A 25,820-nucleotide genomic window follows, 5' to 3' on the forward strand; every position below is an offset into this window, starting at 1 on the left:
TTTAATGCAATAAAATAATGTGTTTATACTCACAACGCAAGGAAAGAAGAGGGGAAAGTGATTCATTTGGAGTATGGAACAAACCATTTCCCCCCTATTTTCCTTTGCTTCAGAAAAATATTTCTTTTCCTTTTGCATCCCAAAAACAAGAAAGGGTGATGCTTACTTTCCGTGAACCAAACGAGGCCTTAGAGCAAGTTCACCCGTTGGGTCAATAGGTCAGGATCACTGGGTCAAGACACTGTTCACTGCCACTGGATATAGGTTTTCACCCGTTCTGTTTCTTGACTAATCAGTTACTGTTTATTGAATTTAATAAAAAATTATTTATTGTAAAATTGAAATATATTTGATGTAAATAGATATTATTTGTGAGCCTTGGAAAATTCATCGAGCTTATTTTTAGAAATTTTCACGAAGTGAAATTCTCGATTTAAGAGTTGGATAATAAAGTACATGACACAATGAGTTCGTGGGAATTTTAGGGGAATTTTTCGGATACCCGAGTTATTAATAGTGATTTTCTGAAGTTTTGAGATTTTAAAAATTAATAAAGAAAAAAGGAGGAATTTGTGCGGTACGATCTGGGCCATTAAAATACCCACCGCCTTCATCGTAGCCGTCCAAATTCAATTATTGGAGAGGCTATATATAGGATCAAATCAGGTCAAACATTGGTAGACCATGATAGAAGCTTTTGGGCTTCTGACCCGCGAGCACGACCTGAAAACCCGGAAAGAGAATCCGACCGGCGTTCCACCGTCCGGCCATCTCTCGGCGACAGACCACTTGCGTTCGATCCCTCTCTTCAGTGCGGACATCTTTCTAGTGGTGGATTATACCATCGGCGACGATACGAGGCTCATGAAGCTTGAAGTTTTTCAGTGGTTTCGCGGCGATTTCTGGCGGCCGATTTAACTGCATGAGGTAGAAAAATTAATCCTCTCAACACGCTCTACATACTAATATTCTCAGTTTTTGAAATCGATCCAGTTTTGAACTTTTGATGATTTGGTTTCTGGGTTGTTCTCGGCTCCGTCGCGGCTCTTCAACACGCGCCTGATACTTTTCAGCTCTAAACAACAAGAACATGCCTCCATGCGCGTTGCTTCTCACGTCGCTCTCTCAACGCGTGGCAACCGGCTTGCTTAGGTCAAGAATTCGGTCAGGAGCTTTGCCTTTTTCTTGGCCTGGGTCATGAAAGCTCAATTTGAAGCTGATCAAGAGACCAGCGGTGGAAGCAACTTTTTCTTCCATTTCAATCACCACCTCAGCTTGCCCAGGTGGAGACCGGTCAAGAGAGCACCGGTGAACTTGCTCTTAGTGTGTCATGGTCAGAAATTTAGTCACCAATATGGTGCCCTATGAGGATGTCCATAAGCTATATTTAGCTGTGGATGGTCTTGTTGGAGGTGGTGGTGGAGGGTCTTGCTGTGAGTCTTCACGTTACTCTTCCTCCCCCATTGTCACTCTCCTTGTTGTTAGGCTGCATAAGTCATCACGTGGTAGAAATTCTGCTGTAATTCCCAAATATTTGGTTCTTGTTTAATAAAAAATTTAACTTAATTAAATAAAAAAACTTTTTTCAAATTTTATTGTATAGAATCAACCTTCTTGACGAACATTGTACATGTGCACTGAAACTCCAAAAGTATAAGTTCACGCTCTTAATACCTTGCACATATAAAGATCAACCAGAAGAAAATATAAAGGAGCAGCTGACTAGAATTTCTGGATCACAACCGAATTGGCAAGACCTGCCTGTTCTATTGTTTGAGTCGGATCATTGAGGATTTTGGGAGGGAACCCCATCACCTGCAACTGATAATTACTCGGACTCCCGGGCCTAGATGTGTTGACAAAGGTGCGTATGTCACTGATGGTGTGATGGTAGTTAAATTGTGCAATCATGCGGGTGCCATCAGCTAACCTAAGCTGAACTGATGTGGATGGCAAACTTTCATCCACAACTAGGCCGGGGGATGGAGTTGGACCAGTACTTGGAGGAGTTGATGAAGCGGTTGGCTCAGATGCCACTGGTGCAGAGCTGCTACCTAGAGTTCTTCCAACACCCTGAAATGCAACTTGACGCTTCACCGCTTCCTGCAAAGTGAGAAATATTAATGACAAATTCAACAAATTCAACAATCCCCCTTGAGAACAGGCTAAATGTAATGCATTTGAACAGCATTGAGATGCATTTGCAGATTTCATTAGGAACTTTCAATTACAATACTTCTGAATGGTGAGGTACATGTAATGCACAAAGTACATCTTTTAGAGAGAAGACTCACCGGGTATTTCTCGTTCCGCCTTATAAGATTGACATGAACTGCAGTACTTCTATCTTCTGGTTCTAACTCCCTTGGACATTCAGATTTTCGGATGCTCTGTGTTGAGACAGGAAAAACTTAGCAGTAAAAAACTAAAAACTACAAAATCATTGCGGAGAATACCAAGAACACAGAACCGATACTGGTGATAAAAGAGATAATATATACATATCTAAAAGCAAATAATCCAGAAGATCACAAGCATAGTCATAAAACTAACAGCTACGAGTTGAGAAAGCAATGTTTGATATACAACCCATAATTTAGATATTAATCATCAAAACCATGCCTAGTTCTAAGGGAATCAAATTGCCTGCCCCCCAAATATTTGGACAACTCAAGGGAGGCGTAATTTTAAAACTGAAGTCTAGCTTTTGAAATCAAACATTAAAAATATAGGTCACTATTATTAACAGTCCCAAACTCCTTTGTGCGGATGGACTTTAGACTTTAGAGTGTTAACAACAATTCTCAAAATACAACCGGACATCTTATTTAAGCTATGGATAGAGGGTCCCATATAATTGGTGCTCCTCGAACCCCCAAATTGCCGAGGCAAGTCCTGATCACTAACAGTCATTCTACAACCATCTAGTTTTTTCCTTTCTTCTTTTCTGTTTTTTTTTTTGTTTCTATGAGTCAAACTTCCATAGCCATTACCTCTAAGAACGGTGCATTTTCAGGATCGTCCAACCGCCTCAACGGGCCATCATTTACACTGAAACCATCGGACCAGAAAATGATGTTATGAACAACAGTCTCGGGCTGCTGCGGAGCAGACTGTATAGTCTCCCCCGATAGTAATCTACCGGTTCCAGCAAAGCTCCTCGAGCTTGAGGATGCAGAAGAAGGATCAATCGGTCCCTCCACCGCTCCCAATTCCCTAGCTTGATCAAAGATCGAATCCACATCGTTGCCTTTGGTAGGATCCTGAACAAGCATTCCACTGCAAAACATTGTACTTACAAACATTAACTCTCTTCCACCATTCCACTCTAAACTATCACATGTTTAGAAGAAAGAGTAAAACTTCCATCGAAAAAGAACCTAACTTTCATTAATCAAGTAGACAAGAAAAACTGTATGAAATTATGAAGCTAATCTTTAATTACAATTAAGTCCTTTTCGAGTCTGAAACACAAACATGAAGAAAACCCCAAATTTCTGATAAAATATTCAGATTTCTAAAACCAACACGAAGAATTTGCTAGCCATATGCATATAAACGAAAAAAGAAAAAGAATTCAGAGAAAATTAGGGATGGGAGAATCGAAGGAGGGACCTTTTCTCGCCGCCGGTGTAATACTCCTGGGGAGCATCGGAGTCGCTGTCGGAGTCGGCGGACCTCCGGTTCAGATCGGAAAGTGTACGGATGCCTCCGGCTCGGGGTTTCGAGGGTTTCTTGTCCTTTGAGGCCATTGCTATGTGTGAAACCAGAGAGATTGAGCGATCTCGATTCTTGACTTTACTGATTACCTTTGAGCGCGTCATTTCCTATATAAATATTTATTCCACACGCTCGTCAGAAGCGCGTGTATAACATGGCTCCAAATGGGGGAGACAATAAGCTGCGCGCGGTAATTTTTTTTTGTTACAAAGGGGACCTAACCAGGCCCAGAAAACAGAACAAAGCTAAAAATTAGCTAAGCATGACCACCAGAAGGTCCGACACCAGATCTTCTAACTCTAGTAGCTCCATCAAAATCTTCAAGAAAAACATTAGCAGCATGAACAGGAGGAGCATCAAATTCGATGACTCCATAAGCATGATCAATGCTATTCTTTGCAAGGCAATTTGCCACCATATTGCATTCACGATAGATGTGCTTTAGGGAGAAAGATTGAAACTTCTTGATCAAAGCATTGCAGCAATCAATCAATGCGCGGTAATTTTTGTGTGTGTCAAAACCATTATTTGGCAATTTTTATTGAAATTATCGAGTGTCATACTTCTATTATTGGTAAACATGATTTTTTGGAGGTTCTTCTAAGTGACAGATTTCAAAATTTTTAACCCGATTGTTTTTTAAGATTTTTCTTGCTATTAAATTTTGGAAAATTGTAAAAAAAAAAAAAGATTCAGTCGAGATTTTTAAGATCCATCAGTTTCAGAATTACTTGAAAATCATGATTTACAAATGAGAAGAATTTGCTTAGAAAATAAGAACATGAATTTTTTACTAAAAAAAACATGTATAATATACAGGTCTTTTGTGGAAATCGTAGTTTTAGACAAAAATAATAATTTTGGAGAAAATTCAACCGTAGAGTTGAGAATGCACGAGTATGGTTGTCATTAGCCTCGTTTGCTTGCATAAGCGTGGTTAGTCTCGCTAGTCGCTTGCACGGATGTCATTAGCATCACTAATTTGAATGGATATAGTTAACCTCGCTGCTTTATATATCCATAACATCAGTAGCTTTGCTGGATTCCATATGCTGTAACTGCAAGTATCACTACTAAAGAATTCTCATTGCATATTCTTTCAAGTGTGAGTCTTGTTAATTTGCGTGGGCATTATTAACCTCACTTGCATTCAACTAAAATAAACGAATCATACCGTCTCTCATAATTAAAAAAAAAGGCACAAACCTTCTAAAAAAAAACCTAAAAAGAAAAAAGCAAGATAGTGGTAAATTATGACGAAAGCAGCTTTGCAAAGTTGTATTCATTTCACGTAATATGTCAACGTAATGCAGCATCACTTTTCGCAGCTGAGGAAGAAAGAGTCTCCCAACTCCGATAATGGCACACCGGGCCGGTCGACCCGGACCCAACCGGAGAGCGCGCAACCACCGCAACCGTCCACTCGCCCCCGATGCCGAGGATTCCCACGCGCTGCCGAGTTCCGACTCGGACAGCTCCTCCGAATCGGACGGCGAGTCAGCGCGCCTCTCCGGCCTCGCCGCGAGCTTCCGAATCGTCTCGGAGTCGCTGCTGAGGATGGAGCAGACGGAGCTGGAGATGACCAAGGCGAGGGAGGCTCTGCGGCTCGAGGCGGAGAATCGGCGGCTCGAGTCGGAGGCCGAGTTGACTCAGATGCTGCTGCAGACTCAGCTCCAGATCGCGTCGTTGGTTTCGCGGCGGAGGAGGGATCATCATCCCAGCCGTAAACGGAAGCGAGCTGAGGAAGAAGGAGGAGAAAACGACTCGTCGTCTTCGCCTAAGAGTGAAGGAGCTTTGGCCTTGAGCTTGCTTCAGTGTAATTTGTTATTATGAATCAAAACCGGTGGCAAAACGGGAATTGCATTTCTGTACTCAAATTGAAAGTCTTTCATACCTGTGCTGTAAAACAAATGCGATTGCTATTTATGAAGAAGAGAATGTACTCATTGATAGTAAAGAACTTATGCACATAATTGTTTCGGCTAAAAGTTGGAGCTTCTCTACTGTGATTTATGAAATGGGCATGATATATTCATATATACAGAAAGTGTGTAGTACAATAATAGCTCATCTAGTAACTTCAATCAAGTACAATCCTGGCCTTCTTTATGTCAGACGCGGAATTTTGGGTTTGTCGGGGTGGGGAGCTGAGGAAACCCTTGCGTCGATTCATGGCACTCGCTATGTAGTCCTGCAGAGGTGGAAGATGGATTTGGTCTCCGTCTTTGGGTACTTTTCCTCGGATCAGCTGTCAAGATCAGGAAGAGAAGTTTGTGAAGGCTGGAGACTACTGAGAGGGAAGTTGTAAAACAACGATATTCTTTACCTTTGATGCCCACGACCGCTCTGCTTGTTGACACACATCTCTGATATCCCTTCCAGACATCCTGAAAATGGTCGGGGACGATTAGACAACAGTCAAAAGACAATATCTGTTGTAGGATTAAAAGGCACATTGAATATGAGGGCAACGGTAAACCACACTCCAAGTTTATTGTGAGTGATAAAAACTTGTTTTGTAAACTAGTCCCCATGCAACTTCTAGCATAGTAACACAGAGAAAAAGGTTATGAGCTATTTTCAGTTGGTTTCAAGAAACTCTCCTTCCCAGAAGGAACAGGGAGAAGGAACATGTGTATGCAAATGCTGACCAAAGGGGAAAGAGATTTAAGACAATTTTAGTTATATGTTGAACTTACTCTTCTGTTACTGTTGCCAATTCATCTAATTCCGTTTCGGTTAGATGCTTTGCATACTGAGCTGCTATTTCCTTACGATTTTGATGATCAGGTAGGCCAAATGGGATAATTGAATCGAACCGACTGCACATAGGTGACAAAAGGAGAGTAAACAATCCTGGAAAGTTTTACAGTACTTTCATCTTCTAAATGAGAAAACTAAAACCAATATACCTGATCAAGGCCGGATCGAGGTCTTGCTTCCTATTTGTTGCAGCAATTACAACCACTTTCTTATCCTGTTCAAATCCATCAATCTGCACAGGAAATGGTTTATTCAATAAGGCACAATAGCTTCCTAACAGTGTCCAAGTTGATTATGGAAAGAATAAGTCTCGACTCTCTTTATTGAGGTTTTGAACCTAGTTGGAAGTCGGAGCCACCGTTTGGATCATACAACTGCTTTTGCTAGGGCATGAGCCATGGTGACTCCAAAATTTTCTCAAAACATTTGATTAATGCTTGAATGAAATCAAATTTAGAACACTTGTTAAAAGGTGCATCTTCTGTGTATTGTAAAACAATGACAATCCAATTATACCTGTCGCAGCAAAACTGATAAAACTCTCCGTGTGGCTTCATGCATATCACTATCTCGCGAAATAGCAAATGAATCAACCTGGAATTGCATCAAATAGGAAGCCAAGTTATTAAGAAGCTTCTACAAAATATAAAAAGCAAATAGAACATAAAAATAGAGGTGTCAACCATGCAAAGACAAAATATTATTGGTCGCAGACGTATCACCATAACACTTAGATGCATATTTCAAAGGTTGCCACAAAGCATTATTACTTCAATTACCTCATCTAGAAAAATAATAGCACCATCTGGGAGTTCATTAGCAAGTGAAAACACCTTCCCTAATAATCGTTCACTCTCACCATAGTACTTGGACAAGATAACCTCAAGGGGAACATATAACATCGGGACGGCCTGCAAAAACATGCCACGTTAACTTTTCTTTTCTTTTCCTTTTGTTCTGGCAGTGCATTTTTTTTTTTTTTAGGGAACGTGGAGTTCAACTGCATTCAAAACCTTTGTAAAGATGACTCTGCTCACTTAAAAGATAGATCATCAAATCAATCAAGCCATGTTATATATTCTACAGAGAGTGAGAGAAATCAGAACTTTCCATGTTTTTTGAAACTGGGATTTCATCTACATGCAAAACCTTTACCAGAAAGATTAATCTGCTCACTTAAAAAATAGATCATCAAACCAAGCAAGCCCTTGACCATTTGCTAGTCAAATCAGATGTATACAAGAAGCAAAGATGTTTATGCTACTAGCATGGAATGTCTATTTCATGAACTTACTAGTGTTTAGGCATTGACAATTATAGATCTTAGATTAAAATATAAGCCCACCCTATGCCCGATCAAGGGTAAAAAACATTAAAACCATGAATCTAAGGATAATACATCATTCATAAAAGATAACAGAAAAGGCCAATTCCTCAAGGAAGCACCTCAGTACTGTAACAGCTTCTGTCATAATATGGAGCATTCAGACAACAATAAGAGAAAAAGACATAACATGGAACATAGCTGTAAATAGTCATATTTGAGTATTGGAACATTTAGGCTCGTTAGAAAATACAAAACATGTTTCCAGAACAATTATGATAGTATATAGTCAGTTATGATAGCATAATAGACCAAACAGAGTTTCTATAACATGAGCTCACAAGTTACGAGTAAGATGGGAAGTCTTTGATAGAAAAAAAAAAAAAAAAAAGATGGAGAGCTCATGACGGATGTAAGGTAAAGTATTAAACAAAAAAAAGAAATGCCTAGCAGCTCACCGCTTGATTAGCAATGACACGAGCAGAAGAAGTTTTCCCTGTACCTGAAATTTAACAAACGTTCTAAGTAAGTTTGACAGATGTCAAAACTAATGCAAGTTTATATTTCTCACACGTTTCAAAACCAAGCACAAAAGTGGGACAAAGCTCACATGTTCACATATAAAAAAAAAATAAAAAATTGTTCAACTAAAATTTAAGGACTATTAGTATAATAAATACATAATGAAAAATAACTAGGGGGGCTTTCCTTAGCACCTTAGTACTAAATATACTCCTGGGAAATATCTGCTCCAGGTATATTTTTTTAGAGCACCAAAAGAACTACATGTTTCTTGACACTAATGAATCATTACATGCTCTTAACATAATCACAAACAAGAATCAGAAATACATGAATCCTCTATCTCAGTAAGTCAGTTCAGAAAAGGAATCATCTCAAATATATTGAATCAACAAAGTTAAATTGGGTGCACCTGGTGGGCCTTCAAAGAGTACAGCTCGAGGTCTGTTTGACTCAAATTTGCAACGAGTTCCACGGGCAATTTCATCATATGTTTCAGGACTAAGCAAAGCCAGTAGTATCGTGTCTTCTATCTGTCTACAAAATGAGCAGTGGCAGTTCACTATAGGTAATTAGGTATTCTTAAGCACTTATGCACCCAGATGAGTACACCCAAACACAAGCAATCAAGAGTTCAAAACAGAAAGTAAGTGAGAAATGAACTCATTTTAATATATTCGATATCACCACATATAAATCAGAGATATAAAAATATAATTCAATCAAAACATGAATGTTATTGCAAGATAACGAAAGGCAATTGAGATTCATGTACGAGAAACAATTTCATCTCTCATACTCAATATCAGATATGCACCCTCAGTGGTGATTGTTGAATTGACTGCTTTTTCAAGGACACAACCTTGGAAAGCAGATATGTTCATTAGTTGCCTAACGCCCGAGATCATAACACATCACATCCCACTCAAAAATAACTATTCGTTAAGAATCAAGATTGCACATCTAAATATAATTTTAACACATTATAGATTTTCCTAAATATCTTCACTTACCGCTTTTGCAGATCATATCCAGCAAGATTATCCCATGAAATATCTTTGCTTGTAGAACTCATATTGGGTTCATCAACTCCATAAACTCTCACTCCCATGGACTCAAGACTGGTTATTAATTTCTCTATAGATGAAGTTTGTGCGCTATCTTCCCTCACTCTTCGTTCTGCGGTAGATTTTTTCTCGTGGATCAAGCTCTTTTTTGTCCCAGCTAATTGTAAAGCAGATACCAGAGCATCAAGCTCTTTGGGACTCAAGCTGCCCTGCTTCATAAATTCAATTTCCTGCAATAATTTATGTTGACTGAAATGAAAATCCCATAACTACAGCTTCTTTACTTTTGGAATATTGAAGCAGCAGAAAGTAAAACCAAAGGTTTCAAAGAGAATATTTTCATAAAGTTGAAAAAGCTAAAGACTCACAGCTTTTTCTGTTGAGGTAATGACTGAACGGAAAACGAGGATATGCAGATCTCGATCATGTTCGTTCACATCTTTTAATTCCCCTTGATCACCTTCAGTTTCCTTCTGTTTCTCTGGGTGCATAAGCATGAGTTGCCAAGCAACTCCACTGACATAGTTCACACAATATATCAAACACTGCTTAGCACATCTTACTTAATGCAACAATAAAGCCAAAAGGCTCAAAAAAGTGCAAGCCAAAATATATAGGTAAAACTGAGTATAAATTTAGGACTCTAAAAAATAATGATCTAACAGTACCTGTCCCAAGCGCGTAATGATATATCTGAACCACCACCATGCTCTTCAACTTTCAAGCCAAGATTAGAAGCAATATTTGCAATCACTTGTGAAGCTTCACATGCAGGAGGAATTTGGAACTTGATGGCTACCTATACCACATCAAAAGCTCATTAGTGTTCATACTTGAAAAAAGAGCTACACACAGATTCTTATAAGAGAACAAAACGCATATAAACAAAACTAATGTAGCTCAGAACTCAGAAGACAATTAACACTTTTAAAACTCAGTATACACTATACAAGATGATTAGGCACTCCTCACAGTTTAAGACATTGAATTTAGAAACCAAGTCAGGGTAAGGACTAGCAAGAATATGTACAGCTAAGACTTTATCTTCTTCTGTTTAACGATGTCTCTTTTGAAGTTTAAGAAACAAACAAATCACTTCGTGAACTCCTCAAATTGCCAAAATTGCACCCTCTTGACAGCAAAATGAATTTTCTTTTACTATGTAGTTTTTACTTTGGCCAGTCACTTAGCAGTGCTCAGGAGAGGACATTGCTAACTAATGCATGTGTGCATGTGCCAATCTAACTACATTTGAACGAAAGTTACAAACCAACAGACATTTAAGGCTGTAGCATTTCACTGACCTTTTGCCCCTTGACAGAAACACTAAAGTTGGGATAAGAGCCACGTTGGATCCCTTTACTCTTGAGCAAGTCCTCAATTTCCTGTCTCTGCTTCTTGGCAATTTCCTCCACGTTCTTTGCAGGGGCATCAGCCGGCAAACCCTGCTTGGAAGCAGCCTGCAGAACACCAAAAATAACAGCAAAACAACTTCAACAATGCACCGCGTAACCTATCACGCATCGCTCAATTCACAAACTCTCCAACAAAATAACGCAAATGTACCTCCTCAGCATCTGCATAAGCCACCTCCAGACCTCCAAGTCCAATCAAACCAGCCAAAACAGCCGGATACATACGATACAGCCCGCCAGCACCGCCCCGGCTTGGCACAGCTTTCACCACCTCAATTTCATATGCACTGGAATGATATGGTTGCTCAAAACACCCTGCATTTTCATCAAATCAAAGCCATAAATATCTAAACCCTAATGCTTCATAACACTCACAAAACTGATCACAAACACATCAACAAGCACAAACAGCTACCACATTACACAAAAAGCACTAGCATCAAACTTCAATACATGAATCATTCTTGCTCGTATAGTTCAAATCAATCACAAAATCTTGAAATTGAGTGAACTTACAGTGGCAGAGAAGGCGGGGATTTGGGAGGTCACGTGAGCAAGCACGTGGAGGAGGGTTTGGGGTTTGGGGGACGGCGGGGACTGACCGCTGGGTCCGAGCTGTTCGGAGTATAATTCGTCGGAAAATGGTCATAGTTTCTCTCTCTAAGTTTAGTTAGTGGGAGGTGAGAGTGCCGAACGGGTCCAGGCTTATATATGGCGCAGCACCGCCGTACGAAGGCGGTGGTGGTTCAGAGGACTTGAAATGGTATATAGAATTTGGGCCGGAAAGGCCTTATGAGTTGGGTCAAGTGCACGAGCCCACAGTTACTAGGCTCCTCTCTAGAAATATAGGAGTCTTCCGGAACGTTGACCGGTTTTCTATTTTGTTACTTTTAGGCCTCGTTTGGTTCACGGAATGAATTTCTTAGGAAAGTTGTTTCTTTGTATTTCTATCGGGAAGGAAAATTAGGATTCCTACTAATGTGTTTGGTAACACTAAGGAATGGAATCAATAATTAATAGTATAATTGAAGAAAATTGGTACTTATTTTTTTATAGAATTATTTTAGCCATACAAGTAGTGTAATAAATCTTAGAAAAGTGCAATAAATGTTAGGAAATGAGAAAGGAAAATGGTTCCTTAGGAGAATGGAAGGATTCATTTTCCTTCCTATTTTCCCTTGCAAGAGGAACCATTTTCTTGACCTTGCACTTACCAAACACAGGAAAATAAGCACTTTCCCTTTCCCGAGCTTAAAATCTGTGAAACAAACGAGGCCTAATCTATTACTGAATATTTACTCTTTGTTTAGGTGGGTGAATTACTTGATAAACAGGGTCCTCGTTAGAGTATAGCAGGTTCTCATTTGAGTAATTAAAAACTAAAAGTGATAATTATATGTATGTCATATGTTAACTTATTATAGAATTTCCCCTTATGAAACACCCGAATAACTGTAGCTTTGGTGATTTGTTAAACATTCTCCTTTATTGAGTTTGTTAAGTTTCCGTTAGGTGATGTTCATTTATTTAAAATGACAAAAGAGTTTAATCAAAGGAATACTTATGAAAAGGAAGGGAGATGAAATTTGGCACCCCTTATTTTGTGTTTTAGCTGTACAAGGAAATGAAGAATTCACTTGCTTTTTGATACAAGACATTATTACTTTTGATTTCTCTTGTGAAATTTAGCTCGTTATATTTCAAGAATCATGAGTCTTGAATAGGAATAATTGCGATTTTTTTTTGTAGTAAGGTAAGGTAAGATGCGATAACTTGAGATAACGACTGCATTTTGAAACGGAAGAGTTTACCAAAAGAGTCTAAACAGAAGACGCCAATCAAATTTAACGCACTGAAACAGATTGACATATGAGTTCACAATTTCTGGAATCCATAGCCTGGTTTTTGTTTGGCCATATGTATAGAAAGCTGGTTTGAGATTTGGAAACATGTGTCCGCCGTTCCCAAAGTTGAAAGTGAGAACCATGAATTCCCGTGCAGATGTTCAAAAGCACCCAATACAAAACCATTCTTTTAACCTACAGAAACTGCCATCTTGTGTCAATTTCCCATACACCATCCACAAAATCTGCTGCCTTGTCTTCCTCTCTATACAAGAAAACTCATCAGTTACACCGCGATGAGAGTTAAAATGAGAAATTCAAACTCAGAACAAGAATACTGAATAATACTCTTAACCACTATTGCTACAAGTCTCAACCAGCTCATCTCAAGATCATTCTTTTCGCAGCAAAGACTACTATTAACGACTATCTTGTATCGTTACAACTTACAAGTCTCGCTCATCTCAAGGTCCTTCTTTTCACAACAAGGACCACCATCGTTAACGACTATCACTACTAGTCCTGGAGCAGCTCATCTCAAGATCCTAATGACTTTTAGGCAACTCAAAGGGTGGAAAGATTATCAGAGCACAATCAAAAGCCTAAAACACGTACAAAGTAACCAACTTTATACATGGGTAAAAACGACAGCACCCACGTTATAAAGGCAGGTGCATCATCACTTTTGAGACTGGTTACTTTTTCTACTGCTTGCATATGAAGTCAAGCTATTGCCTACTGGTACTGGAATCAATGATGTAACCAAGTCAATAAGTCAATGCTAGCTTCGAAGCTACACAGCCTAATAGAATAAGCACATTCAAACTCAAACTGAATATTAAACCAGATGACATAGCACTTTCAGATCAGATAATTCCAGAAAAACCAAACAAAAGCCAACCCATTTTTTCTGTCAAGAAAGCTGCTACCTTTTCCATTTAATTTACATCTGAAAAAAGAAAGAAACCCTGTTTTTCTCTTAATTTTTTCAGAGAGGAAAAAAAAAAGATTCATCCTTGGATAATATATATAGAGTAAATAAGATATAAGAGGAATGATGATGATGATGATGATTAATAACTTAATACACCTTCTTAGAGAAAAGGCTGCGCAGATTAAAAAGATTACTACCAGCCCCAGCAGCGTTACTACTATCTCCGCCACCGCCAGCGGCGGCGGCCCCACGGTGTTTGTTGCTACCACTACTGCCGCCGATTCCTACAGCACTATTCATGACGTCACTTCTACAACTCAAATGGCTTCTGTACCCGATACACGTCGGAACATTCAAGTTCAAGACTCTGGGTTTTGCACCACCTCCTCCGCCGCGACCGTCGCCGGATGCGGTGGTTTTACTCCGGCGAGTTTCGGGTGCTTCTTTCTTGGTGCTCTTTTCAGCATTCCTGACTTGGGTTTCGGAGGTTTTACCCAGGGTTGAGGCTCCACGCCGGACCTGCCAAACCGGGCTGCTCCGACCCAAGTGGACTCCGGCCCGACCCGGACTCGCCGGCCACTTCCTCGTTGACTTGGACTCGCCCGTCGAGTTGCTCCTCGAACACGGCGCGCTGTTCACCTTCCGGGTTCCCGGAGCCCCGAATTTGGGTCGGGTACAAGCATTTCCGGCGGATCTGCTCCGCGAAAACGGCCACAGATTGATGTTCAGCTCCGCCGAGCTCGCTCCGGTGGCTGCTCCGCCGCTCTTCCGCTCCTTCTTCTCCTCCTTCTCCTTCTCCTTCTCACTACCCTCACTCTTCTTCTTGAACATGTCCCTCCACCGCTTCGATGCGGTCAGCACCAGAGCTCCGGTCGACACCTGGGCTTCCGGGCCGGGTTCCGGTTCTGGGTCCGGAGCAGAAATCTCTTCCGAGTCGGGTCGCGGGTTCGGGTCGGGCTGGTTTTTGGGGGCGGGGACGAGGCTGAGAGGGAGAATGACACCGTCGACGAATAGGTCATCGGCAGATATGAGATCGGGTTGCGGGCAAGACGGGTTTTGCAGCCTCCAGAAGTCGAATTCCGGGGAGCTGGAGTCGGTGCTGGTTCGGCTTCTTTGAGTACTGTTGCGACTGTAGGGTTTGAATCTGGAGCCATCTGCCATTGAAGATTACTAGAAAGAAAAAAAAAATGGTGGTGGGGGAAAATGGGAAACTGGAAATGAGGGAAGTCTGGTCAGGTCAGGTCAGGAAGGGAGTGAGTTTCAGAGAGGAGGAGCCTAGACCCTACAAACAAACAATAAAGAAATGGAGGAGAGGAGAATTGGGGTATTTAAAATAGAAGCAGAGAGAGAGAGAGAGAGAGAGAGAGAGAGAGAAGTGTTGGGTGACAGTGACGATGGCTTTTGGGTCCAATTTTGATGCAGGGAAGAAGCAACCATGTGGGTTTTAAACTCTGGAATCAGAATAATGGTGATGCCTCCTCCTCCTCCCCTTTGATTAGTAAATACGTGTATAGAAACGAACTCGGATACGTTATTTTGGCTGCATCACCCATTGTTTTATACTAACTTAGGTGAGGTGTTTACTCGTATGCGAACCCGTCGTATGCATGTTAATACCATCACGCGTCGGAGTGATTATAGTCAAATTTTAAATTCTGAAAGAATAACAATGATACCAAATTAGTAATGATGTGGTTTTATCTAGTTACCTTATGTGTTCGTGATGTAGAATAACAATAATACGTGTATTTGATTTGGTTTAAGTATAAAATATTTCATTTCTAATTTAATAATATTAGATTCAATTGTACATGCGGATTTACCTTAATATGAAAGGCCATAAATTCTGATTAGTATTAATTATGTACATCTTGATTCATTGGAACTCCCTTCTTAATTACCTTAGTGCATTGTTTTTTTAGTGGTCCCTTAATTAATTACCTCTATATAGCGCGCAATTTTCCAAAAACAAATGAACCGTAATTCACTATCACCATTATGTCTCCAAAGCCATAATTGGATAGTTGATCTGTATTTTGGTTGATAATGATATCCCAATTATTAAGAAGGTGCTAATTCCTCTCGAAGACAAAATACTTGCAAATAAAAGTTGATTAATGAACACAAAATAATTCCCCTGCTAACAATGTGAACTGAGGCTGAGGTCATCTCAAGGTGTCCCGTTCATGTGGGGTTTTAAGATTTCAATTCTAAACCAATTAAGTTGTGCCTACCCAAACTAATCATGTATGGCTAGTTGGCTACTATTCCATCTTTAGTGTCATTCCGAGCGTTGACATTCACAGCCATTATTCTGTACACTGTTTGATGAACAGTTCATTGATCCGAGAACATCAAACACAATCATATTACTCTTATAATTAGATTCATTATACTATATTTTCACATACATCGTTCCATTACGAAATTGATAGAGTATTCAGTACACCGATGTGCACCTGCAATAACAAGAATAGACAGCTGGATAATATCAAGTACATTTTTTAGTTATTGAAAAAAAAAAATTGCTTATAAATATCAACGGATAAGATCTATTGAAATTGTTGGTTCACTTGCAACGCTGGTGCATAGCATAGAAGAATTTTACTATGAGATCTTTCTTATACAGCTCTCATTAGAGTCTTTAGTCGGACGGTCAAATCGATAATTATCAGTATGTCTCTAATTAATGAATTATCAGTTCAAACAATAAAAAGACGTTACATAGACAACTTTGAAGACAAAAATAACACTTCCAATATTTGCAGGAGAAATTAGTGAGGATTTTTGGCATGTGATTTAACTTTTCTTAAAAGTGATACATAAACTGGACATATTAAGTGATATTACCGCACCGCAAACCTAAGACCTTTCTCAATTTAAGGAATTGTATGATGGTTTCGTCTCAACACTCAAATATCCGAATTATCAAATTTTTGGTTTTTATTCAAATACCTTCCAATCACCTAAATAAAAAAGAATTTAGCTATTATTATTAAAAATTGTCATCACAATCACCTGCGGTTCTATATGTTCCACACATCACATGCACTGAAATTTCAGAACATCCACGGATCCACCACCGTAAAATGGACAAACGTCCAAGTCGATCATACAGACGTTTGGAACACACCAGCTATATATGATCAATCCATCTGGAAATAAATACAAAAAGTTATCGACTAAGTCTTTGGCCTATATGATCTGATGCTTTGCTCCAACCATGCAATGAACGCAAGCAACAGTGAATAAAATAAGACGGCACGGTTGGAATCTTGGAGTTTTTCAATATCTACAAGACAATAATAATCGAAATGGCCAATATTCTCGACCATAATACTGCTAATTAGGTACGTATCTGGTTAGCTATGACACCCAATTATATTATTGGGTACGTGGACCTGAACCTGATGGCAAAAAGATGGAAGTGATATTATGAAGAAGAAGATGATGATGATGATGATGGATTGATGGGTAAGTAGATGGTGGAGTGTAGTAGTGATGGTGGTGAATCCGGTGTGGACCTGGAAATGATCGAGATCGGTAGAACAGAAGATAGCTTAGCGATCGGGGAATGCATGGCTGAAAAGGATTTCCTTTCCCTTCTGCTGTTAATGGCGTTTGTTCGTAGGCAAAATGATAGAGCCATGTGATCGAATTTGTGAAAAGCAATAAACGACTTATCCCATCAATGCTTTGGGTCCCCAAATCCAGGACCCAAAATCCAAACAAAACCCTAGCTCTCTAACCACTTTTTATCCCATTAATACCTGTTATGTAGCTACTAGCATAAGAGCAACTCAAACAGCTTCCTCATATTTTGATTTTTCTTTACTTTAGGGAAAAATGAGCCTCTTTTGCTTCAACAGATTTCCTATAACTATCCATATTTTAGAGAAAGTGAGGAAAGAGAAAACCAAATTCTCTATATTTACAACAATCTCTAAAATTTTAAGGAAGAATATGGAGATTTTAGAAATTGCTGCAAAATAGGGAATTTGTTGGAATTGGAGAAGAAAAATATACTAAAGATTTGACTTTTGCTTCCCTATTATACAGAAATTATAGGGAAGCTGTTGGAGTTGCTTTAACAAATATGAAATTATCCGATGTGGTTGTAGTGTTGCTGAATTTGGTACGGGTTTCTTAGGGATGACATAAAAACCCACGGGTATGAGTACTCACGAGTACCCGTTCTATTTGGGTATGGGTAGCAGTAAATTACCCATGGGTAAATGGGTAATGGGTATTAGATACCCGCTCGGGTATGGGTATATCCGCGGGTACCCATACCGATATAACTTATTAATCTTTTTTTTTATTTTTTTAATATCCAATCCTGCAGAAAAAATTGTTTTTTTTTCCTTTCCAATTTTCAATCAGAATTAAGTTAAAAAAAAAAAAAATCTGGCAATAATCCCAGAGAAACCCGGTTTCTCTATGAATGTTGGATAATGGATATTTATGGTGGACCACTATTACGGTGCGTTTGGATGATAAAATTATAAAATCCGTAGGAATTTAAATGATGGAATCTTTAACTCCATCAATCTAAAATTTCATTAGAAATTTATTGTTTGGTTGCATCTATTTAGGATTTGAAATGTGTAATAAATTAAGAAAATTTAAAACAAATAAAAAGATAAAATAGAAAAAAGTCTTGTTTTGGAAATAAAAATTGAATACTGCAAATGAATTCGTAAATGACACATATTTTGGTGGAAATTGAAGTGAGGAATTTAAATAACGAATTCCTTCGTTTTTTTCCACAGAGAAATTTAAAATTTCCAATATGATAATGTCAAACGAGGGAATTGGCTTTTAGGAATTATGAAATCCTCACTTTCAATTAAATTCCATCATTTTTTCCCTCATCCAAACACACTCTTATTTGCCTAGAGGCTTCCATGACAAACTTCTAGCTTTATAGTTAACGTCTTTGTGCACATATATTTAGCGTTATTTTTTCACTTGATTTTTCAACTAATCGGTATGGTGGTATTGCAATATAATGTCTATAGTATTAGTGTAAATGTTTCAAATATGCTACAAACCCTAATAGGCATACACATGTTGATATTATTAACTTGACCTACAAGTGAGAATGTGATTAGGGAGAATTGACAAATCAATCCAAATTAATGGGGGCACCCAGCCTGTCATGCACGAAGCTAGCTAGCAATCCCTAACATGATTCCTATGAATCTATGATCTTTATGAGGACAAGAACACATGGTATATAATGTAAGATGGACCATAAGAGGGTGCATTTTCCTTTGATTCTTTTCTCTTGTTGGGTTTAGGATTAGGTGAGCTCCATTAATATTTCCAAATATTGCTATATACCGTTTTGGGCTTTTGACAGCATACACATACAAATCCATGAGCTATGAGACAAAATCAAAACCATACATCTAACTCTTTTTAAAGACTTTTAGGAAAGCAGAAAAAAGATGAGCTCACATGACAGAAATGAAGAGATTTATCATATGAAAAACTAAATTGCAAGAAACCAAAGCACATTGGTTTATTTAGGCTGTGAGGGATAGGCTCGTAGCACCAGGTCTTGGGCTAATGATTTGTCTTCTTCATTGCTACATCGATTAGTACACATTTACCTTGGATGCTTAGCTATGACTTACGACTTCCTCGACCAAAATTTATTGCACTAGTTGAATTTGCCTTCATGAATTCTGTCCCTTTTGGTTACTTTATTTGGGATTACGCAGAGTATTTTAGGAGATGAAGATATTTTGCAATATAAAATCAATATTAAGAAAAACGCAGGCAAGTCGATCTTTATTATCTGTCTTATTACTTTCCGGCAGCTCACAAGTTGTCTTGGGGCCAAGACTTGTTACACATAAAATCAAGGGGTGACCTCTAATACACCCAGCAAAGAGAACAAAACCTGAATACAGAGAAGCAAAGAAATCTAGCAAGACAAAAGCAAAATGTGCTCGGCGGATAAACAGCCAAGCCCCCACCACTCACGTTGAACGTTTTTATACATCATCCCTTAATGTCAAAATTCTACTTCAAATCCGATTGTTTTTGCAGGATATGTGAAATTGCAGAAGCAAGAGCTCAATGAAAGGCTAGCTTAAACTTCGAGCCCGAGTTCCAAGATTAGAGTGTGACTAAGGGAATTGGAAGCTGGGCCGAAAAATTGAATGGGACCTGCATTGAAAAACTTCCAGTTAAATTACAGAGAAAACAACAAAGAAAAAGTCATGAAGGTCATAGATATGTTATCAAATTCATAACGAACCAGGACTGATGTAACGATTCTTGATAGCCCACTCGTTCCTCAGAGATGCAAATTTCTTGAATGGTGCAGCTGAAAGTTTATAAGACATTAATTAATTGTTGATTCAAGATTTGAGAAGCCCGTAGTCGATGAGAGTGATCATCATCACATGGCATGTTAAATCACTACATTTACTCAACAAATCCTTACCTTCAAGTTCTACCATTGCCTTCTTGATCACAGGCTTGAACTTACCTGAAAAACAAATTCAACTTTCAGAATAGGAGTTCTATTTAAACTTTTCAGAGAGATTATGAGCATCATGCTCATATCTGAAAAGATCCTAAAACTGCATAATAACAGAAGTAAATGATTACTATACCGTGTCTCCTCTCCACGTCCATCAATGAAGTCAACGCGGTGCCACCAACTGTCCATTCTTCAACAGGAGCAGCCAAATTGTTAACCTGGAGGCATCACATGATAAAGCACACAGATGAAAGAGACTGTTAGTGCACTTAAGAAACTTCAGTCCTAAAAAAGAGGATATAAAAACTAATACAAGGCCTTTTTAGGCAATTAATATTAGCCTTGTGAAGAAGAAAGATGGTCCGTGGAATAAATAAACCAGAGAGATAGGATAGAGTTACAAACCGATGATATCAACCCAGTTTTTCCACCATGAAGGAGAGCTCCAGCAGCATAACCCAATGCATAGCAGTAGTTAGCGTCAAAGTTAGTTGGTAAACCACATCTTCCTTCATACCTGAAAATATTACAAAACAGGTGAGCAAATCCAACATATGCAAACCTTAATATCTCTCTCATGCAAACCAAGATGTAGTCAAAATGAAATAATTGATCCACATTGTGAGTACATCAGTTGCCTCAGATCAGTCCATTGGAAATGAAATGTAAAGCCAAAGTATTATGTCCTCAGGTTAAGAATAGAAATACCCGAAAAAGTGAGATTTTCCTTGGAATTGGCCATGGTATGAGCCTTCCTGCTTCCTCTTTGCCAAGTCAGCCTCAACCATTTGGATAAGCATCTTCTCTGTTTCTATCTTGGCAACCTATAGTACAAAAATTTTAACTTACATGATGATGCCTAGAAAAACAAAGTCAAAAAAAGAAATGTTACTAAATATATATACCTGAACATTTCCATGAGGATCTCTTTCGAGCATCAACTGCTCCTGGATTGCTTCAGGTAGTAAGTCAAAAAGCTGTAGAGACTGACTTGTGAGTTTCTTTTTCCACAACCCATCTTCATCTACAACATCATGGGCCAGAATTTCATTCAATTCAGCAATAAGCTCCTGCACCTGAAAATGGCAAAGTTACAAATATTACACGTTAGCAACACAATTATTTGTGCAGTGATTTTGATTTTTAAATGTACACAAAAGACAGAGGCTGAAGTTCATCATAGTCAAAGATTCAAGAATAATACCTCAGGAATGAAGTCAATAAGACCTTCAGGAATAAGTATAACACCGTAGTTATAACCAAAATCCGCACGCTTCAAGATTATGTTTACAATGTAGTCTGTGACATTTTTCAGTGTCTGCTTCTTTGCCGCAACCTGCACCAAGATATTAGTTAGATAAGTACATCCAGTAGAACCTTTTGTTCCAATTATAGAAAGTAAATACAACTTTTTTAAAACCCTGTTCAATCTCTAGATTTTAATTCTAATTATGTAATTCTGACCAATCACTAGACAACCTTAGATCTATTCATGGATAATGAATCCTAAAGCCATGAATACCTTACTTTATGACAGCTACCAATAAAAAAGTTCTTTTTATATCAACTTAACAGTGGAAGGTTTACTAGGGAGGGGTGACAAAAAGTTATGGACAACAAATTCTGAAGAGGTTATGAATGCATTTTCAGCTAGAATCAGATGAGCAGAACTTAGAGCCTGCTGTTAGCTATCTCAGGATTGAGGAGTGCCAGCGCCACTTTAGTAATAACAGAGATACTGATACTTATTGCATTAATTCTATCACAACACCAAAACTTATTTTCTTTTGTTCTTTTTCTTTTCAATAATCAGTGGCAAAGTGTTCCATTTAAATATAAGGAAAATATACTGCTGAAGTACCTCTTCTCCAATAATTGTGATATTTGGATGAGTTTGCAAAGCACACTCTAGTGTAATGTGTGAAGCTGCACGCCCCATAAGCCGTACAACTGCAAACACACGAATAACTATAGTAAATACACTGTAACAAAATAAAAATAGATACATAAATGTTATCAAACTCGTAGTCATAAGCATGCAGAATATAGAGGTGTCTATCAAAAAAAAAAAAAACTAAGAGTTATTCATTGTGAGGTGTCACCAAAAAAAATCCTTTTGTAGTGAATCATTTATTAAGAACAGATAATAATATAAAGTCAGATTTTCTTGTTTCATCACTTTTAACAAGCAGCATAGAGCACATGTAAATGAAGATTAAGTTACCAAATCATAACTATTTTCATAACGAGTAAGAAGGATGATTTACTTACAATGATAATATTTTCCGGTTGACCGGGCATCTATCATGACATTGCCAATCATTTCTGAATATATCTGCAAAAAATTTCATAACTGACTATCATGACAATGTTGAAACCAAGGTATGCTGTAGCAATATGTTTCAAAGAAGCATCTAATTGGTGGGGATTTCCCATTTATGAGTTCCTAGCATGTTTCCTAGATATTTTAATGAAAAATTAAGAACAGAGTCCGGACATACTGAACCAGAAAACACAAGTACAATGTACCGAATCCCTTGCACACAACAGACTCAGTGTGCTATCATTGGTTCTGTATGAAATATAGAAGTTCAAGAAAATAGAAAACAAGATGTAAAGTATGGGTTGATATTGATTATGGCAATGAAGAATGTTAATAGTTATATTCACCTTGCAAGCTGTATCGAACCCGAAACTTGTGGGGACCTCTTTACATTTCAAATCACCATCAATAGTTTTTGGGCAACCTATCACCCGAGTTTTCAAGTTCAGTCCCCTGTTTTAAACAATTAAAGAAATAATTACCAAACCGAAATATCAATATCAGAACAAACCACTTTTCACATAATGACATCAAGGGCCACTAAGATGAAGAAAAATTCCATTGTTATTAGGTTCTACTACAACAAAGTAAAAGCCAAACATACAGAGAAGATTGCATGTTTCCACTCAAAAGTAAAGTCATGATAAAGAAATTGGTAAGAAGTCAACATACTTAAAGTTTTCAGCAAGGAGGCACGCATTTGTGTTTGAGTCGTCTCCTCCAATAACAACAAGACCATCCAAATCAAGCTTCACAGCTGTCTCTTGTGCTTGCTTAAACTACAAGTCATATCCATTTACACTTGCTTAGATTATTAATAGTTACGAAAATATACTTGACATGAATTTCCTCACAAGAAAACAAGAGTTACCTGCTCTGGAGTTTCAATCTTGTCTCTTCCACTACAAATCATATCAAAACCACCCTGGTAAAATAAAAATATGAGCAATATGTCATCAATTATCACAACACAGCTGCATATATTGCCCAAATTGCTTGATGCATGGCTAAGCAGAAGAACAATATTTGCAAAGCTTATAAGAAAGCAGAGACAGACACACATATCAGCAAGCCAGATTTATGTTCAATATTACAGACTAATTGCTCCTTACAATAAGTAACAGTTAATATAAACTTGACGCAAATAAATGGCCAAGATTCTCACCTGATTTCTGTATGGATAAACATACTCCGGTGTAAGCTCAACGTATTTGCATTTCATGATACCAGCAGGTCCACCTCTGAAACCATACATCGTGCTCCCTTTGGCGCGATCTTGCAAGTAATCTAACACCAAAAACACAGATCAAGTTCAACCGCAGTTCCAAAACAATAGAAAACCACGAAACTGAATCCACTCGCTACTTAAAACTCTCACCGAAAATTCCAGAAATCACATTGTGACCTCCAGGTGCTTGGCCTCCAGACAACACCACACCAATCTTCAACTTCTGGTTCGGCAGCTCTGCACTGGAATCACACTCCACCAACTGTGAAGAAGGCTGACCGAAAACATTGGGAAACAGCTTCGCGATCTCCTCTGAAATCACAAATTTCAAATCAACACGCCATCAAATACGGAAACGAAAAACTCAATCCCTTAGATTTGTAGTGCAAATCAAACTTTTCTTGCAGCTAATATCACAAAACACAATCCAGAACGAAAACCAGCGCCACTACTAAGGCGAATTTCTAAGAACCCAAACGAAGTAGGATTTCTCATACTGGAAATCAATTCAACAACTAAAACCGGCGGATCGGAAAAGAGAGTGAAAGTACGAAACTGACCTGGATTGCCGGCGGCGGAGCTAGCAGGTCCGTCGACAAGCTTGAACGGCTTTTTGAGCACCGAGGGGAGAGGAAGCTCGTGGTCGATACGGCTCGACTGGACCTCGCTGTAAACGGAGGAGACGCGGCCGGAGACCGGCGCCGGAGACGAAGCGCCGCCGTTTGCAACCAATGAGGGACTCATCGTCGTAGTTAGAGAGACTTGAGAGATCTTTAGGTGTGACCGACTGCGTGAATCTATCGAATTATCTTGGACTCGGACAGTGAGGCGTTTAAACTGGAGGGGCTTCGAAGAGGGTAAGATCGTCTTTTCCGGGGTTTGGATTTTCCGCCCTGAAAGTTAGCTGCTGGCCTATTGGGTGTCGGGGTATTTTGGGGATTGCGGGATCGAGAGACGGGGTTGGGCAGTAGCGTGGGATGTAGGGTGTTACGGTGGAGTAGAGGGGCAGTGGATAAATGGATTATGCGAATGGTGCTCGGGTTAGGTGCTTACCTAACCTTCCCGACGGTTGGTAAGGCGCCAGAAATATAGACAGCAAAAGGTATATTCCGTAATCGCTACCGTACATTTGGTGTTTATAGGGAAGGATTAGATGGGCCTGTCTTTGGTTTTTACCATATGAGTGTGAAACTCTAGGCCCAATTATTTGGATTCACAGCTGGGCCGGGCCGGGCTGGTCATGAGTTTCTCCAAATTATAGGTCCAATTCTGTGAATTGTTCATAGCACGATTAAAGGCGGGTCGGGTTGGAATGATCCAGAGTGACAGGGTGTTGGCTTGGAGCACTTAGCACTAAAATGATTTGCTTGACCAAGCAGGTCCCGAGATAATTGGTCATGAGTTGCTCCAAATTATAGGTCTAATTATGTGAACCTTTCACGACACGATTACAGACGAGTCGGTTGGGATGATCCGAAGTGACAGGTGTTAGCTTAGAGCACTGTAATGATTCATTGGCCCAACTTCAGCAAGTTCTGAGACAATTGGACTCCGGTCACCCCCACATGCTTTATAATTCGGCCAGCCCGAGAAACTGAAATCAGGCTTGAAGAACCAATTCACTTTAAACGGGCCGCTATAGCCCAAGGTAGGTAGTTTGAAACCCTAAAGAAAAGTGATTGGCTTGATTGTAGTTAATTAAGTGGCAGGATAACTACTAATCAAGTACTTAAGTGATCATTAGCATTTGCTTTACCAATGAACATTATAGCAGCACATGCCACTTTTTGATGGTTGAAGTTAAACATGATCAGTCTACCTAATCCAAATTGATATGGTCACATGCTAAACACTATGAATTTCCCATTGTTTTAGTTTCTTTCTCCCTTTGAGAATGCTTTGAGTACAATATACAGTGCTAGGAATCCACAAAAGGGATTCTCACCAACTGTACATATCCTTGTGGGATTTTCTACATAATTAGATGATGCATCAAGCAGCATTAAACAACTAAATATTGAAGATAAAATTGCAAGAATAGCTCTATTCAGTTCATCTAAGGCATGCTTTCTCTTACAGTCTTTAATAAAAGGATTCATGGAAACCCTACTTATTTCCATATTAACCAAACTTTCAAGATCATCTGCCACCTAATAAGAGCCTATAAAGGAAACTATTCCG

General features: G+C 38.9%; 5 protein-coding genes and 1 long non-coding RNA gene across 6 annotated transcripts; 2 read left to right on the plus strand and 4 right to left on the minus strand.

Moving 5' to 3' along the window:
• The first annotated feature begins 502 nt into the window (after positions 1-502).
• On the plus strand, positions 503-1,579 carry LOC133729952 (uncharacterized). The gene is made up of 2 exons (XR_009856561.1): positions 503-927; positions 1,074-1,579. It is a non-coding gene; the product is annotated as an uncharacterized LOC133729952 (long non-coding RNA).
• LOC133729951 (plant UBX domain-containing protein 4) lies at positions 1,567-3,812 on the minus strand. The gene is made up of 4 exons (XM_062157576.1): positions 3,616-3,812; positions 2,994-3,279; positions 2,295-2,390; positions 1,567-2,103 (listed from the first exon to the last, which is right to left on the minus strand). The coding sequence occupies exons 1-4, from the start codon at positions 3,750-3,752 to the stop codon at positions 1,723-1,725; spliced, it is 900 nt and encodes a 299-aa protein (XP_062013560.1). The 5' UTR covers positions 3,753-3,812; the 3' UTR covers positions 1,567-1,722.
• A 1,106-nt stretch (positions 3,813-4,918) lies between these two features.
• Positions 4,919-5,693, plus strand: LOC133729954 (uncharacterized protein At4g22160). The gene has a single exon (XM_062157578.1). It carries the CDS (start codon positions 5,080-5,082, stop codon positions 5,551-5,553), a length of 474 nt encoding a protein of 157 aa, XP_062013562.1. The 5' UTR covers positions 4,919-5,079; the 3' UTR covers positions 5,554-5,693.
• A 106-nt stretch (positions 5,694-5,799) lies between these two features.
• On the minus strand, positions 5,800-11,599 carry LOC133729953 (uncharacterized). The gene is made up of 14 exons (XM_062157577.1): positions 11,328-11,599; positions 10,963-11,126; positions 10,701-10,856; positions 10,065-10,195; positions 9,765-9,912; positions 9,343-9,626; positions 8,742-8,866; positions 8,266-8,309; positions 7,263-7,394; positions 7,000-7,077; positions 6,633-6,715; positions 6,420-6,542; positions 6,047-6,107; positions 5,800-5,968 (listed from the first exon to the last, which is right to left on the minus strand). The coding sequence occupies exons 1-14, from the start codon at positions 11,458-11,460 to the stop codon at positions 5,801-5,803; spliced, it is 1,830 nt and encodes a 609-aa protein (XP_062013561.1). The 5' UTR covers positions 11,461-11,599; the 3' UTR covers position 5,800.
• A 1,033-nt stretch (positions 11,600-12,632) lies between these two features.
• On the minus strand, positions 12,633-15,075 carry LOC133729955 (uncharacterized). The gene is made up of 2 exons (XM_062157579.1): positions 13,746-15,075; positions 12,633-12,920 (listed from the first exon to the last, which is right to left on the minus strand). Exons 1-2 carry the CDS (start codon positions 14,748-14,750, stop codon positions 12,873-12,875), a joined length of 1,053 nt encoding a protein of 350 aa, XP_062013563.1. The 5' UTR covers positions 14,751-15,075; the 3' UTR covers positions 12,633-12,872.
• Positions 15,076-19,361: 4,286 nt separating this feature from the next.
• On the minus strand, positions 19,362-24,458 carry LOC133729956 (pyrophosphate--fructose 6-phosphate 1-phosphotransferase subunit beta). Its single transcript, XM_062157580.1, has 16 exons — positions 24,200-24,458; positions 23,790-23,951; positions 23,577-23,698; positions 23,283-23,336; positions 23,084-23,190; positions 22,759-22,864; positions 22,360-22,423; positions 21,950-22,038; positions 21,293-21,424; positions 20,994-21,164; positions 20,797-20,912; positions 20,494-20,605; positions 20,222-20,306; positions 20,050-20,094; positions 19,861-19,929; positions 19,362-19,769 (listed from the first exon to the last, which is right to left on the minus strand). The coding sequence occupies exons 1-16, from the start codon at positions 24,381-24,383 to the stop codon at positions 19,693-19,695; spliced, it is 1,695 nt and encodes a 564-aa protein (XP_062013564.1). The 5' UTR covers positions 24,384-24,458; the 3' UTR covers positions 19,362-19,692.
• Between the last annotated feature and the right edge of the window lie 1,362 nt (positions 24,459-25,820).

The sequence above is a fragment of the Rosa rugosa genome, chromosome 2 (genome assembly GCF_958449725.1).
Source record: "Rosa rugosa chromosome 2, drRosRugo1.1, whole genome shotgun sequence".
In the NCBI taxonomy this organism is placed as follows: domain Eukaryota; kingdom Viridiplantae; phylum Streptophyta; class Magnoliopsida; order Rosales; family Rosaceae; genus Rosa; species Rosa rugosa.

Bases quoted from the DNA above. Each gene is read 5' to 3' on its own strand.
- LOC133729951 (XM_062157576.1), bottom strand. From the start codon at position 3,752: ATGGCCTCAAAGGACAAGAAACCCTCGAAACCCCGAGCCGGAGGCATC. The intron at 2,391-2,993 runs GTAATGGCTATG...GTCTCAACACAG, and splicing joins AAAATGCACCGTTCTTAGAG to AGCATCCGAAAATCTGAATG. The intron at 2,104-2,294 runs GTGAGTCTTCTC...CTCACTTTGCAG, and splicing joins GGCGGAACGAGAAATACCCG to GAAGCGGTGAAGCGTCAAGT.
- LOC133729954 (XM_062157578.1), top strand. From the start codon at position 5,080: ATGGCACACCGGGCCGGTCGACCCGGACCCAACCGGAGAGCGCGCAAC.
- LOC133729953 (XM_062157577.1), bottom strand. From the start codon at position 11,460: ATGACCATTTTCCGACGAATTATACTCCGAACAGCTCGGACCCAGCGG. The intron at 11,127-11,327 runs GTAAGTTCACTC...ATGAAAATGCAG, and splicing joins TCCCCGCCTTCTCTGCCACT to GGTGTTTTGAGCAACCATAT. The intron at 5,969-6,046 runs GTAAAGAATATC...TGATCTTGACAG, and splicing joins AGCGGTCGTGGGCATCAAAG to CTGATCCGAGGAAAAGTACC.
- LOC133729955 (XM_062157579.1), bottom strand. From the start codon at position 14,750: ATGGCAGATGGCTCCAGATTCAAACCCTACAGTCGCAACAGTACTCAA. The intron at 12,921-13,745 runs GTGTATTAAGTT...TTTCTTGTATAG, and splicing joins GCAGCCTTTTCTCTAAGAAG to AGAGGAAGACAAGGCAGCAG.
- LOC133729956 (XM_062157580.1), bottom strand. From the start codon at position 24,383: ATGAGTCCCTCATTGGTTGCAAACGGCGGCGCTTCGTCTCCGGCGCCG. The intron at 23,699-23,789 runs GTGAGAGTTTTA...TTTTGGTGTTAG, and splicing joins TGTGATTTCTGGAATTTTCG to ATTACTTGCAAGATCGCGCC. The intron at 21,425-21,949 runs GTACTTCAGCAG...ATCTTGGTGCAG, and splicing joins TCACAATTATTGGAGAAGAG to GTTGCGGCAAAGAAGCAGAC.